Genomic DNA, 15,055 nt, shown 5'->3' with positions numbered 1-15,055 from the left:
GAGAGATCTTGATTAGTTTCTATAGGTTCTCTAGACAGCAGAGTAGACTTTGTTCCAGTGCAAGCCAAGAATGCTGTTCCGATCCAGAGGGTGATGTTCCCTTTCAAGGCCACACTTCAGACAACTACTTAGGTGAATTCTGTTTGGCCCCAAGAGGGGAGCAGCCTAGTACAACACTAGTCATAGTTAATCATACACATGACTCAGCACCTTTCATGGAAATGAAACAGTACCATGACAAGTTAGCCTGAGAGCCAGTCTGTTTGATAGTGTTATACCAACTCCTTGACAATGACAGAAATGAGACAAGACCACAAACAGATCTGGGACCAGGCGTACAACTAACTAGTAAGACTGTTTTTGTATTAAATATTTAATTTTCCAAGAGCAATGTACAATTTGCAACTTATTGAAAACAGGGAAATATGCCTGGTTGTCGGACGAGAACAGAAAACATTTACTAGAAAAAGCTGGAGAGAAAACAGAACAAACGCAGAAATCTGCACATCTCTTTCCATACAAGACAGAATTGTTTGTAATTCATTCTGGAACCGGAGTTAGGATATTTGGGAATACCCACCTCCCTCGGGTGGAGAATAGAGGGTTTTATGCTGACTTTGGGCAAACAACTTGTTTGTTCTGACGTAGGCTCACAATAAGCAAAACAGTGGTAAAACTAACTACAAATTATTATAATATATATATTTTTTCAAACATCCTAACATTTCAATTCACTCAAGACAAAAAAACTGCATTGTAATATTTTCTTATGTTTTAAATTTAGCCTTAAAATGAACAAGAGGGAGAAGTTTCAAACGAGAATGAATAAATAGATACATTTTTATCAGTGCCGATTTTCAATCCTCAGTTTTAAATCCATATAATTTAGTAAAAAACTAAATAACACAAAGAACTGACATATTATATTATGAACTTCCTTTTATAAGTTAATGAAAAACAAACACTATGAATCTAAAGTAGATGTATAACCTTCTTAAACCTGACGTAAGGCGCCTTATTGTCTTAAAATATCCTTCTGTCTGTCTCTCTACTAAAACTTTAAGACTGGTCCCAGATCTGTATATGTAAGTCCCAAATGGCACCCTATTCCCAATATAGTGCACTACTTTTGACCAGAGGCACCCTATATAGTGCACTACTTTTGACCAGGGCCCATAGGGTAGTTCAATATAACGGGAACAGGGTGCCATTTGGGATGCACAGTTTGTATTTTAGAGCCAAATATTGTCACAATAATAGTCAGAGGAATTGACTCCAACTACAACCAGATCTGAGACCAGGCTGGAGAAACATGGCAACTTCAGTCACACAGCAGCAATACAGTAACATGGCTATAGAGGTCTTCACTCTCTCTCACCACCCTATTCCCCATGTAGTGCACTACTTTTTAACACTTTATTTCCCCCCAAGTAGTGCACTACTTTTTAACACCTTATTTCCCCCCATGTAGTGCACTACTTTTTAACACCTTATTTCCCCCCAAGTAGTGCACTACTTTTTAACACCTTATTCCCCCCAAGTAGTGCACTACTTTATAACACCTTATTTCCCCCCATGTAGTGCACTAATTTTGAACACCTTATTTCCCCCCATGTAGTGCACTAATTTTTAACACCTTATTTCCCCCCCATGTAGTGCACTACCCTGACCAAAGCTCTATTTCAGGGAATAGGGTGTCATTTGAGACACAAGCCAGAGAGAGCTGCCTTTTAACTTTAGTTTGAATAAAAAAATACTTCTGAAGCTTAACAAATGCCAACAATAAACCAGAACTAGGAACTATAGTCAGGAAGACTGGAAGCTGAAGAGGGGGGGTTAGAAAGTTGCAGCTGATGAAGATGATGGGGGGAAGGAGGAAGAAGATGAGGGGGCATAGTATTCATTTTGGAAGAAAGGAGGGTTGGGGGGTCAGGGTATCCTTGATGGCCTTAGAGAGAGGCGTAACGGATAGAGAGAACAAAGGAAGATGAGAAGGAAAGGGGGATGGTTGTCATTCGACTGATGGAGGAGGAGGGGTAGTATCTTGGTCACTAGGACCACCAGAGGGCATGCAGAGATGAGAGAGAGAGAGAGAGAGAGAAGGCTTCATTTGTCGTCGTTGGTCTTCATCAGTCTTTCCGTACCCTCCTCTTCCTCACAGACTGTTTGTGTCCGTCGCCAACGCTGTGGCCCCCCTCGTCTGCCTCCTCCTTCTGCTTGGAAAGGAGGGATGAAAAAGGGATGAATGAAAGACAAGGTGTCCCAATGTCTACTTTCTCCTGAAGTGTGCACTTGTTCACTACTTCCCACAAATATGAAAGCATTGGATTGGTGGAGGCATGTTCTCGTGGGAGTTTCCACCATATTTGTTACACCAGTCATTTCAGTGAAGGGAAGTGAACAAGTGCACACTTGGAGGAAGAAGAGATAATTAGGGTGAAGCCAGAGTTTCAGAGGGTCAAATGTGTAACTGAGTATTGTAGAGGACATTTTGATCTTTCAGAAAACTAACAGAGTACCTCAGCACTGACATCATCCGATGCTGCCTCATTGGACTTGGTCTCTTCTTCCTCCTCTCCTTCGTCCTCCTCCTCCTCATCTTCCTCTTCATCTTCTACACTGTCCCCTCCAGCTGCCCCAGTCTCCTCCTCCGCCTTCTCTTTCTTCGCTTCTGAAAGAGAAAAGGAGAATGAGAGGAAATATTAACTAAGGAAAAGAGAAGAAAAAATCTGGAAGAGAGAACAAGTGAGGAGAGAGAGGGGGAGGAAGAGGGAGAAAGAGTGGGGAGGAGAGAAGGCGAGAGAGATCTCATGTCTTCTCTCTGACCTGCAGGTGTTGGACTCTCAGTAGCTTTGGCCTCAGCTGCTTGGTCTCCCTTCTCCTCTTCTTCCTCCTCCTCCTCTTCTTCATCATCCTCTTCCTCCTCTTCTACATCGAGTTTAGGCGGGTCCACCTTCTTGTACACATAGTCATCATCTGATTTCTGTAGGAGAGAGTCAGAGAGAGAGTCAGAAAGAGAATCAGAGAAAGAGGAGTCAGAGGGAGAGAGAGAGTCAGACAATGAGCTGGTGGTTAGATAGATAAATAGCCTCTTAAATTGCAAAGAACAATATATAGGAGTGTTGTTTGGCTGTATAGTGAAAATGACAAGATGAATTGAATATCAAACACACAGACAGAGCAGGAAACACCACAAGTCCATAGTGTTGGTGTGTTACCTTGGGCCAGCAGAATAAAACAGTCAGTCCTATGGGCAGACCAACAGTCAGTATGTAGACCACCCAGAGCCACGGTCTCTCCTCTGCTGCCATGGTCAACTGGGAAAACACACCCGGCTGGGGGGGGGTGATATTAAGCAAATATAACTGTGTGTGAATGAACATTCAGTGAGGAAATATATAAAAAGTGTGTCTGTGTTCTGCATGTTTGTAAACTCAGCAAAAAACAAAACTTCCTCGCACTGTCAACTGTGTTTATTTTCAGCAAATTTAATATGTGTAAATATTTATGAACATAAGATTCAACAACAGACTTAAACTGAACAAGTTCCACAGACATGTGACTAACAAATGGAATAATGTGTCCCTGAACAAAGGGGGGGGTCAAAATCAAAAGTAACAGTCAGTATCTGGTGTGGCCACCAGCTGCATTAAGTACTGCAGTGCATCTCCTCCTCATGGACTGCACCAGATTTGCCAGTTCTTGCTGTGAGATGTTACCCCACTCTTCCACCAAGGCACCTGCAAGTTCCCAGACATTTCTGGGGGAATGGCCCTAGCCCTACCCTCTCCGATCCAACAGGCCCCAGACGTGCTCAATGGGATTGAGATCCGGGCTCTTCGCTGGCCATGGCAGAACACTGATATTACTGTCTTGCAGGATATCACGCACAGAACGACCAGTATGACTGGTGGCATTGTCATGCTGGAGGGTCGTGTCAGGATGAGCCTGCAGGAAGGGTACCACATGAGGGAGGAGGATGTCTTCCCTGTAACGCACAGCGTTGAGATTGCCTGCAATGACAACAAGCTCAGTCCGATGATGCTGTGACACACCGCCCCAGACCATGACGGACCCTCCACCTCCAAATCGATCCCTCTCCAGAGTACAGGCCTTGGTGTAACGCTCATTCCTTAGATGATAAACGCTAATCCGACCATCACCCCTGGTGAGACAAAACCGTGACTCGTCAGTGAAGAGCACTTTTTGCCAGTCCTGTCTGGTCCAGCGACGGTGGGTTTGTGCCCATAGGTGACGTTGTTACCGGTGATGTCTGGTGAGGACCTGCCTTACAACAGGCCTACAAGCCCTCAGTCCAGCCTCTCTCAGCCTATTGTGGGCAGTCTGAGCACTGATGGAGGGATTGTGCATTCCTGGTGTACCTCGGGCAGTTGTTGTTGCCATCCTGTACCTGTCCCGCAGGTGTGATGTTCGGATGTACCGATCCTGTGCAGGTGTTGTTACACGTGGTCTGCCACTGTGAGGACGATCAGCTGTCCGTCCTGTCTCCCTGTAGCGCTGTCTTAGGCGTCTCACAGTACAGACATAGCAATTTATTGCCCTGGCCACATCTGCAGTCCTCATGCCTCCTTGCAGCATGCCTAAGGCACGTTCACGAAGATGAGCAGGGACCCTGGGCATCTTTCATTTGGTGTTTTTTAGAGTCAGTAGAAAGGCCTCTTTAGTGTCCTACATTTTCATAACTGTGACCTTAATTGCCTACCATCTGTAAGCTGTTAGTGTGTTAACGACCGTTCCACAGGTGCATGTTCATTCATTGTTTATGGTTCATTGAACAAGCATGGGAAACAGTGTTTAAACCCTTTACAATGAAGATCTGTGAAGTTATTTGGATTTTTATGAATTATCTTTGAAAGACAGGGTCCTGAAAAAGGGACGTTTCTTTTTTGCTGAGTCTATCTACGTGTGTGTGTGTCATACACACCTCGTTGGCACTAGCCACCAGTTTCTTGAGTCCCCAGCTGTCTCCAGCCCAGCGATCAGCCACCTCTTTATATGAAGTGATGATGAAGTTATCAAGTAGATCTCTGATGTCATAGACCAGAGCTCCAGCCCCACGGCTCTGAACGACGTCATCTTGAACGGAGCCAGGTCCTCAAAGTAGTCCGGGTTCTGGATCTTACGCGGGCTCCACACACCCTGGGAGAGGAGAGGTCAAATGTTACAGTAGAAGAGATGCTTTAGTGTCCACACACCCTGGGAGAGGAGAGGTCAAATGTTACAGAAGAGACGCTTTAGTGTCCACATGTACTCAGAGTGGCATTCTGACTTGAGATCTGTGCATGCAGATTGTCATGTAATGTCATGTACATTTGGGTGAAGCTCTGAATATCAGCCTTACAGACCAATAATAAGACAGGGATCTCAGCTCTGAATATCAGCCTTACAGACCAACAATAAGACAGGGATCTCAGGCCTATAGACCAACAATAAGACAGGGATCTCAGGCCTATAGACCAACAATAAGACAGGGATTTCAGGCCTATAGACCAACAATAAGACAGGGATCTCAGGCCTATAGACCAACAATAAGACAGGGATCTCAGCCTTATAGACCAACAATAAGACAGGGATCTCAGGCCTATAGACCAACAATAAGACAGGGATCTCAGGCCTATAGACCAACAATAAGACAGGGATCTCAGGCCTATAGACCAACAATAAGACAGGGATCTCAGCCTTATAGACCAACAATAAGACAGGGATCTCAGGCCTATAGACCAACAATAAGACAGGGATCTCAGGCCTATAGACCGACAATAAGACAGGGATCTCAGGCCTATAGACCAACATGTGCCTTCAGGAAAGGATTATGTTACCTGGTAGTGGGGGTTGTCCACCAGAGGGGCCTTCCACTTGCCCTTGTACTGAGGGTTGTTGATGGTAGGGGGTTTCCACTGCCCACATCCAGGGGCTGTCTCACACACTGGGTTAGGAACCTGAGGGGCCTCCCACTCTCCATCCATCTCCTCATCCCTACAGAGAGATAAAGGAGAGAGATGGTGAGAGAGGAGAGATAAAGGAGAGAGAGATGAGAGGAGAGAGATGGTGAGAGGAGAGATATATGGTGAGAGAGGAGGGAGATATGTTGCGAGAGGAGAGATAGAGAGAGAGATGGTGAGAGATGGAGAGAGAGAGATGGTGAGAGAGGAGAGAGAGAGAGAGATGGTGAGAGAGGAGAGAGAGAGATGGTGAGAGAGGAGAGAGAGAGATGGTGAGAGAGGAGAGAGAGAGATGGTGAGAGAGGAGAGAGAGAGAGAGATGGAGAGAGATGGTGAGAGAGGAGAGAGAGTGGTGAGAGAGAGGAGAGAGAGATGGTGAGAGAGGAAAGAGAGATGGTGAGAGAGGAAAGAGAGAGATGGTGAGAGAGGAGAGAGAGAGAGAGATGGAGAGAGATGGTGAGAGGAGAGAGAGATGGTGAGAGGAGAGAGAGATGGTGAGAGAGGAGAGAGAGATGGTGAGAGAGGAGAGAGAGATGGTGAGAGAGGAGAGAGAGATGGTGAGAGAAGAGAGAGATGGTGAGAGAAGAGAGAGATGGTGAGAGAGGAAAGAGAGATGGTGAGAGAGGAAAGAGAGATGGTGAGAGAGGAAAGAGAGATGGTGAGAGAGAGGAGAGAGAGATGGTGAGAGAGGTGAGAGAGAGGAGAGATGGTGAGAGAGGAGAGAGAGATGGTGAGAGAGGAAAGAGAGAGATGGTGATAAAGGAGAGCGAGAGAGATGGATGTAAAGAAAGGAGAGAAAGACAGAAAAAGTGGAGTTCCCAAAACAACATTTTTTATTGATGTGTGTGTGTGTACGGTGTGTTTACCAGTCGTCTGGTTTATTGGCGGCGGGGTCGGCTACAAACTCAGGCTCGTCGTCCAGCCATCCCTCTGGCTTCACAGCATCAGGGTCCTGGATCTTAGCCGGAGCCTCCTCATCCCTGGAACACAAGATGCCAAATGGTTTGGCATAAAAACCAAGCATGTTGCTCAATATTACCCCTAGAGGCATAATATGTAGAAATCGCAAACACCATTACATGGCTGCAAAAAAAATCACAATAGTTTTGCCTAATTTTCAGTTTGTGACAAAACAAATGTAGAGAATCATTGTACCATCTAAACCTCTGACAGCTGATGTACAAAAAGTCAAAAGTTGAAAAAAACTCAACTTAAGGGCAGGAAGCATAGAAATGGCACATACAGAACATATCTACCCCTCATCAGACTTCCTTCCAATGACAGATCTACACTCAGTGGTCAGTTTATTAGGTACACCCATCTAATACTGGGTCGGACCCCCTTTGCCTCCAGAACAGCCTGAATTCTTCGGGGCATTAAAACATTGCTCAATTGGTATCAAGGGACCTAATGTGTGCCAGGAAAACATTCCTCACACCACGTGACTCATTGTCTGTAGGAGCGAAACATTTTCTTGAATGGGATGGTGTACCTAATAAACTTTCCATGGAGTGTAAACTCACATTTCTATATGAATTTGGTCGGGTCGCCTACAAAGCCATATAATACAGCTTTAATAGACGCATTATATCTACAGTCCTTAAAGGATTTCTGTTTTAGAATATAAGCACAAATCCTTCAGAACTAGACCCTCTCCTCAGTCATGCCTGCTAATACCTGGTTTGCTTTTAGTCACGACTCCCCCAAAAACATTCCCAAAAAGTGGTGTTGAAGTTGAACCCACCAGTTGTCAGGTTTGACAGCCTCTGGGTCTGGTATCTTGGCCCTCTCGTCCCAGTCTTCAGGTTTAGAGTCAGTGGGATCATCTATCTCCTTGGTGGGGTTAACAGGAGGAACCACATCATGAAGCAGAGAGCCACGACTAACACTGCTCTGGTCTACCAGGATCTCATAGCTGTTGTCTGGGTTCAGGACTGTATGGGGGGAGAGGGAGGGGAGAGAGGAGGGGTGGGGGGAGAGCGGGAGGGGAGAGAGAGTGGGAGGGGAGAGAGAGCGGGAGGGAGAGGAGAGAGCGGGAGGGAGAGGGAGGAGAGCGGGGAGAGGGAGGAGAGCGGGGAGAGGGAGGAGAGCGGGGAGAGGAGGGGAGAGAGAGCGAGAGGGGAGAGAGAGAGAGAGGGGAGAGAGAGAGAGAGGGGAGAGAGAGAGAGGGAGGGGAGAGAGAGCGGGAGGGAGAGAGAGCGGGAGGGGAGAGAGCGGGAGGGGGAGAGAGACGGAGGGGAGAGAGAGAGGGAGGGGAGAGAGAGGGAGGGAGAGAGAGAGGGAGGGGAGAGAGAGAGGGAGGGAGAGAGGGAGGGAGGGGAGAGAGGGAGGGAGGGGAGAGAGGGAGGGAGAGAGGGAGGGAGAGAGGGAGGGAGGGGAGAGAGGGAGGGAGGGGAGAGAGGGAGGGAGAGAGGGAGGGAGGGGGAGAGAGGGAGGGAGAGAGGGAGGGAGGAGGGAGAGAGGGAGGGAGGGAGGGAGAGAGGGAGGGAGGGGAGAGAGGGAGAGAGGGAGGGGAGAGAGGGAGGGAGGGGAGAGAGGGAGGGAGGGGAGAGAGGGAGGGAGAGAGGGAGGGAGGGGAGAGAGAGAGGGAGGGGAGAGAGAGAGGGAGGGGAGAGAGAGAGGGAGGGAGAGAGGGAGGGAGAGAGGGAGGGAGGGAGGGGAGAGAGGGAGGGGAGAGAGGGAGGGAGAGAGGGAGGGAGGTAGGGGAGAGAGGGAGGGGAGAGAGGGAGGGAGGGGAGAGAGGGAGGGAGAGAGGGAGAGAGGGAGGGAGAGAGGGAGGGAGGGGAGAGAGGGAGGGAGGGGAGAGAGGGAGGGAGAGAGGGAGGGAGGGGAGAGAGGGAGGGAGGGGAGAGAGGGAGGGGAGAGAGGGAGGGAGGGGAGAGAGGGAGGGAGGGGAGAGAGGGAGGGAGAGAGGGAGGGAGGGGAGAGAGGGAGGGAGGGGAGAGAGGGAGGGGAGAGAGGGAGGGAGGGGAGAGAGGGAGGGAGGGGAGAGAGGGAGGGAGAGAGGGAGGGAGAGAGGGAGGGAGGGAGGGGAGAGAGGGAGGGAGGGAGGGGAGAGAGGGAGGGAGGAGGGGAGAGAGGGAGGGAGGGGAGAGAAACATGAAACATGAGTTCAGAAAAGAGAGTAACTTGTCCTGGACACACACATCGTCTCTTATCTCAATGTGTCTGTTACAAATTCCCTTGTGGTGAGTTATCAGCACAACCCTGAGGTCCCCATCCCCCACCACCGAACCATGAACCTGCCTCTCAAACTCTCTGACCTGTGTCCTGCTACGGAGGTTGGTAGGGGGCCGTACATTTGCCCATCCCTTTGTCTCTGCAGGTCAGACAATACTGTCAGTCTCCATCAGGCAGTAACATCTGTCTCTACAATATTGTCTGTCTCCATCAGGCAGTAACATCTGTCTCTACAATACTGTCAGTCTCCATCAGGCAGTAACATCTGTCTCTACAATATTGTCAGTCTCCATCAGGCAGTAACATCTGTCTCTACAATACTGTCAGTCTCCATCAGGCAGTAACATCTGTCTCTACAATACTGTCAGTCTCCATCAGGCAGTAACATCTGTCTCTACAATACTGTCAGTCTCCATCAGGCAGTAACATCTCTGTCTCTACAATACTGTCAGTCTCCATCAGGCAGTAACATCTGTCTCTACAATACTGTCAGTCTCCATCAGGCAGTAACATCTGTCTCTACAATACTGTCAGTCTCCATCAGGCAGTAACATCTGTCTCTACAATACTGTCAGTCTCCATCCGGCAGTAACATCTCTGTCTCTACAATACTGTCAGTCTCCATCAGGCAGTAACATCTGTCTCTACAATACTGTCAGTCTCCATCCGGTAGTAACATCTGTCTCTACAATACTGTCAGTCTCCATCCGGCAGTAACATCTCTGTCTCTACAATACTGTCAGTCTCCATCAGGCAGTAACATCTGTCTCTACAATACTGTCAGTCTCCATCAGGCAGTAACATCTGTCTCTACAATACTGTCAGTCTCCATCAGGCAGTAACATCTGTCTCTACAATACTGTCAGTCTCCATCAGGTAGTAACATCTGTCTCTACAATACTGTCAGTCTCCATCAGGCAGTAACATCTGTCTCTACAATACTGTCAGTCTCCATCCGGCAGTAACATCTCTGTCTCTACAATACTGTCAGTCTCCATCAGGCAGTAACATCTGTCTCTACAATACTGTCAGTCTCCACCCGGGAGTAACATCTCTGTCTCTACAATACTGTCAGTCTCCATCAGGCAGTAACATCTCTGTCTCTACAATACTGTCAGTCTCCATCAGGCAGTAACATCTGTCTCTACAATACTGTCAGTCTCCATCAGGCAGTAACATCTGTCTCTACAATACTGTCAGTCTCCATCAGGCAGTAACATCTGTCTCTACAATACTGTCAGTCTCCATCAGGCTGTAACATCTCTGTCTCTACAATACTGTCAGTCTCCATCCGGCAGTAACATCTGTCTCTACAATACTGTCAGTCTCCATCAGGTAGTAACATCTGTCTCTACAATACTGTCAGTCTCCATCAGGCAGTAACATCTGTCTCTACAATACTGTCAGTCTCCATCAGGTAGTAACATCTGTCTGTACAATACTGTCAGTCTCCATCAGGCAGTAACATCTGTCTCTACAATACTGTCAGTCTCCATCAGGTAGTAACATCTGTCTCTACAATACTGTCAGTCTCCATCAGGCAGTAACATCTGTCTCTACAATACTGTCAGTCTCCATCAGGCAGTAACATCTCTGTCTCTACAATACTGTCAGTCTCCATCAGGCAGTAACATCTGTCTCTACAATACTGTCAGTCTCCATCCGGCAGTAACATCTCTGTCTCTACAATACTGTCAGTCTCCATCAGGTAGTAACATCTCTGTCTCTACAATACTGTCAGTCTCCATCAGGCAGTAACATCTGTCTCTACAATACTGTCAGTCTCCATCAGGCAGTAACATCTGTCTCTACAATACTGTCAGTCTCCATCAGGTAGTAACATCTCTGTCTCTACAATACTGTTAGTCTCCATCAGGCAGTAACATCTCTGTCTCTACAATACTGTCAGTCTCCATCCGGCAGTAACATCTGTCTCTACAATACTGTCAGTCTCCATCAGGTAGTAACATCTGTCTCTACAATACTGTTAGTCTCCATCAGGCAGTAACATCTCTGTCTCTACAATACTGTCAGTCTCCATCAGGCAGTAACATCTGTCTCTACAATACTGTCAGTCTCCATCAGGTAGTAACATCTCTGTCTCTACAATACTGTCAGTCTCCATCAGGCAGTAACATCTGTCTCTACAATACTGTCAGTCTCCATCAGGCAGTAACATCTGTCTCTACAATACTGTCAGTCTCCATCAGGTAGTAACATCTGTCTCTACAATACTGTCAGTCTCCATCAGGTAGTAACATCTCTGTCTCTACAATACTGTCAGTCTCCATCAGGCAGTAACATCTGTCTCTACAATACTGTCAGTCTCCATCAGGTAGTAACATCTGTCTCTACAATACTGTCAGTCTCCATCAGGCAGTAACATCTGTCTCTACAATACTGTCAGTCTCCATCAGGCAGTAACATCTGTCTCTGCAATACTGTCAGTCTCCATCAGGCAGTAACATCTGTCTCTACAATACTGTCAGTCTCCATCAGGTAGTAACATCTGTCTCTACAATACTGTCAGTCTCCATCAGGCAGTAACATCTGTCTCTACAATACTGTCAGTCTCCATCAGGCAGTAACATCTCTGTCTCTACAATACTGTCAGTCTCCATCAGGCAGTAACATCTGTCTCTACAATACTGTCAGTCTCCATCCGGCAGTAACATCTCTGTCTCTACAATACTGTCAGTCTCCATCAGGCAGTAACATCTGTCTCTACAATACTGTCAGTCTCCATCAGGCAGTAACATCTGTCTCTACAATACTGTCAGTCTCCATCAGGTAGTAACATCTGTCTCTACAATACTGTCAGTCTCCATCAGGCAGTAACATCTGTCTCTACAATACTGTCAGTCTCCATCAGGCAGTAACATCTCTGTCTCTACAATACTGTCAGTCTCCATCAGGTAGTAACATCTGTCTCTACAATACTGTCAGTCTCCATCAGGCAGTAACATCTCTGTCTCTACAATACTGTCAGTCTCCATCAGGCAGTAACATCTCTGTCTCTACAATACTGTCAGTCTCCATCAGGTAGTAACATCTGTCTCTACAATACTGTCAGTCTCCATCAGGCAGTAACATCTGTCTCTACAATACTGTCAGTCTCCATCAGGCAGTAACATCTCTGTCTCTACAATACTGTCAGTCTCCATCAGGCAGTAACATCTGTCTCTACAATACTGTCAGTCTCCATCAGGCAGTAACATCTCTGTCTCTACAATACTGTCAGTCTCCATCAGGCAGTAACATCTGTCTCTACAATACTGTCAGTCTCCATCAGGCAGTAACATCTGTCTCTACAATACTGTCAGTCTCCATCAGGCAGTAACATCTGTCTCTGCAATACTGTCAGTCTCCATCAGGCAGTAACATCTGTCTCTACAATACTGTCTGTCTCCATCAGGTAGTAACATCTGTCTCTACAATACTGTCAGTCTCCATCAGGCAGTAACATCTGTCTCTGCAATACTGTCAGTCTCCATCAGGCAGTAACATCTGTCTCTACAATACTGTCAGTCTCCATCAGGTAGTAACATCTGTCTCTACAATACTGTCAGTCTCCATCAGGCAGTAACATCTGTCTCTACAATACTGTCAGTCTCCATCAGGCAGTAACATCTGTCTCTACAATACTGTCAGTCTCCATCAGGCAGTAACATCTGTCTCTACAATACTGTCAGTCTCCATCAGGCAGTAACATCTCTGTCTCTAAAATACTGTCAGTCTCCATCAGGCAGTAACATCTCTGTCTCTACAATACTGTTAGTCTCCATCAGGCAGTAACATCTCTGTCTCTACAATACTGTCAGTCTCCATCAGGCAGTAACATCTGTGTCTCTACAATACTGTCAGTCTCCATCAGGCAGTAACATCTCTGTCTCTACAATACTGTTAGTCTCCATCAGGTAGTAACATCTCTGTCTCTACAATACTGTCAGTCTCCATCAGGTAGTAACATCTCTGTCTCTACAATACTGTCAGTCTCCATCAGGCAGTAACATCTGTCTCTACAATACTGTCAGTCTCCATCTGGCAGTAACATCTCTGTCTCTACAATACTGTCAGTCTCCATCAGGCAGTAACGTCTCTGTCTCTACAATACTGTCAGTCTCCATCAGGCAGTAACATCTCTGTCTCTACAATACTGTCAGTCTCCATCAGGTAGTAACATCTGTCTCTACAATACTGTCAGTCTCCATCAGGCAGTAACATCTGTCTCTACAATACTGTCAGTCTCCATCCGGCAGTAACATCTGTCTCTACAATACTGTCAGTCTCCATCAGGTAGTAACATCTGTCTCTACAATACTGTCAGTCTCCATCAGGCAGTAACATCTGTCTCTACAATACTGTCAGTCTCCATCCGGCAGTAACATCTCTGTCTCTACAATACTGTCAGTCTCCATCAGGCAGTAACATCTCTGTCTCTACAATACTGTCAGTCTCCATCAGGTAGTAACATCTGTCTCTACAATACTGTCAGTCTCCATCAGGTAGTAACATCTGTCTCTACAATACTGTCAGTCTCCATCAGGCAGTAACATCTCTGTCTCTACAATACTGTCAGTCTCCATCAGGCAGTAACATCTGTCTCTACAATACTGTCAGTCTCCATCAGGCAGTAACATCTGTCTCTGCAATACTGTCAGTCTCCATCAGGCAATAACATCTGTCTCTGCAATACTGTCAGTCTCCATCAGGCAGTAACATCTCTGTCTCTACAATACTGTCAGTCTCCATCAGGTAGTAACATCAGTCTCTACAATACTGTCAGTCTCCATCAGGCAGTAACATCTCTGTCTCTACAATACTGTCAGTCTCCATCAGGCAGTAACATCTCTGTCTCTACAATACTGTCAGTCTCCATCCGGCAGTAACATCTCTGTCTCTACAATACTGTCAGTCTCCATCAGGCAGTAACATCTGTCTCTACAATACTGTCAGTCTCCATCCGGCAGTAACATCTCTGTCTCTACAATACTGTCAGTCTCCATCAGGCAGTAACATCTGTCTCTACAATACTGTCAGTCTCCATCAGGCAGTAACATCTGTCTCTACAATACTGTCAGTCTCCATCAGGTAGTAACATCCGTCTCTACAATACTGTCAGTCTCCATCAGGTAGTAACATCTGTCTCTACAATACTGTCAGTCTCCATCAGGCAGTAACATCTGTCTCTACAATACTGTCAGTCTCCATCAGGCAGTAACATCTCTGTCTCTACAATACTGTCAGTCTCCATCCGGCAGTAACATCTGTCTCTACAATACTGTCAGTCTCCATCAGGCAGTAACATCTGTCTCTACAATACTGTCAGTCTCCATCAGGCTGTAACATCTCTGTCTCTACAATACTGTCAGTCTCCATCAGGTAGTAACATCTGTCTCTACAATACTGTCAGTCTCCATCAGGCTGTAACATCTCTGTCTCTACAATACTGTCAGTCTCCATCAGGTAGTAACATCTCTGTCTCTACAATACTGTCAGTCTCCATCAGGCAGTAACATCTCTGTCTCTACAATACTGTCAGTCTCCATCAGGCAGTAACATCTGTGTCTCTACAATACTGTCAGTCTCCATCAGGTAATAACATCAGTCTATACAATACTGTCAGTCTCCATCAGGTAGTAACATCTGTCTCTACAATACTGTTAGTCTCCATCAGGTAGTAACATCTGTCTCTACAATACTGTCAGTCTCCATCAGGTAGTAACATCAGTCTCTACAATACTGTCAGTCTCCATCAGGCAGTAACATCTGTGTCTGCCCATCAACAACTGGACTCATTTCTGAATATGGGATGGTGGGTGTTCCCAAAGTGAGTTGTGAGACTTGTGCATGTGGGTCTTCATAGTCAGTTACTACTATTGTCCTCTGAGTTCACTGTGTGGTGTAATTCA

The 15,055-nt window shown here is 46.5% G+C and overlaps 1 protein-coding gene across 1 annotated transcript in view; it reads right to left on the bottom strand.

Annotated features, from left to right (window-relative positions):
• Positions 1-355: 355 nt before the first annotated feature.
• Positions 356-15,055, bottom strand: part of LOC106596930 (calnexin-like) — a 28,029-nt gene continuing 13,329 nt past the window's right edge. The window contains 9 exon segments of the mRNA XM_045716288.1: positions 356-2,213; positions 2,520-2,671; positions 2,827-2,983; positions 3,219-3,335; positions 4,946-5,040; positions 5,043-5,160; positions 5,841-5,997; positions 6,830-6,943; positions 7,708-7,897. Of these exon segments, the coding sequence (XP_045572244.1) occupies positions 2,130-2,213; positions 2,520-2,671; positions 2,827-2,983; positions 3,219-3,335; positions 4,946-5,040; positions 5,043-5,160; positions 5,841-5,997; positions 6,830-6,943; positions 7,708-7,897 (1,184 nt within the window). The 3' untranslated portion in view covers positions 356-2,129.

Source organism: Salmo salar, chromosome ssa04 (assembly GCF_905237065.1).
Source record: "Salmo salar chromosome ssa04, Ssal_v3.1, whole genome shotgun sequence".
Taxonomy (NCBI): domain Eukaryota; kingdom Metazoa; phylum Chordata; class Actinopteri; order Salmoniformes; family Salmonidae; genus Salmo; species Salmo salar.
The sequence above is the reverse complement of the archived record's forward strand: the minus strand, read 5'-3'. Positions and strand labels throughout refer to the sequence as shown.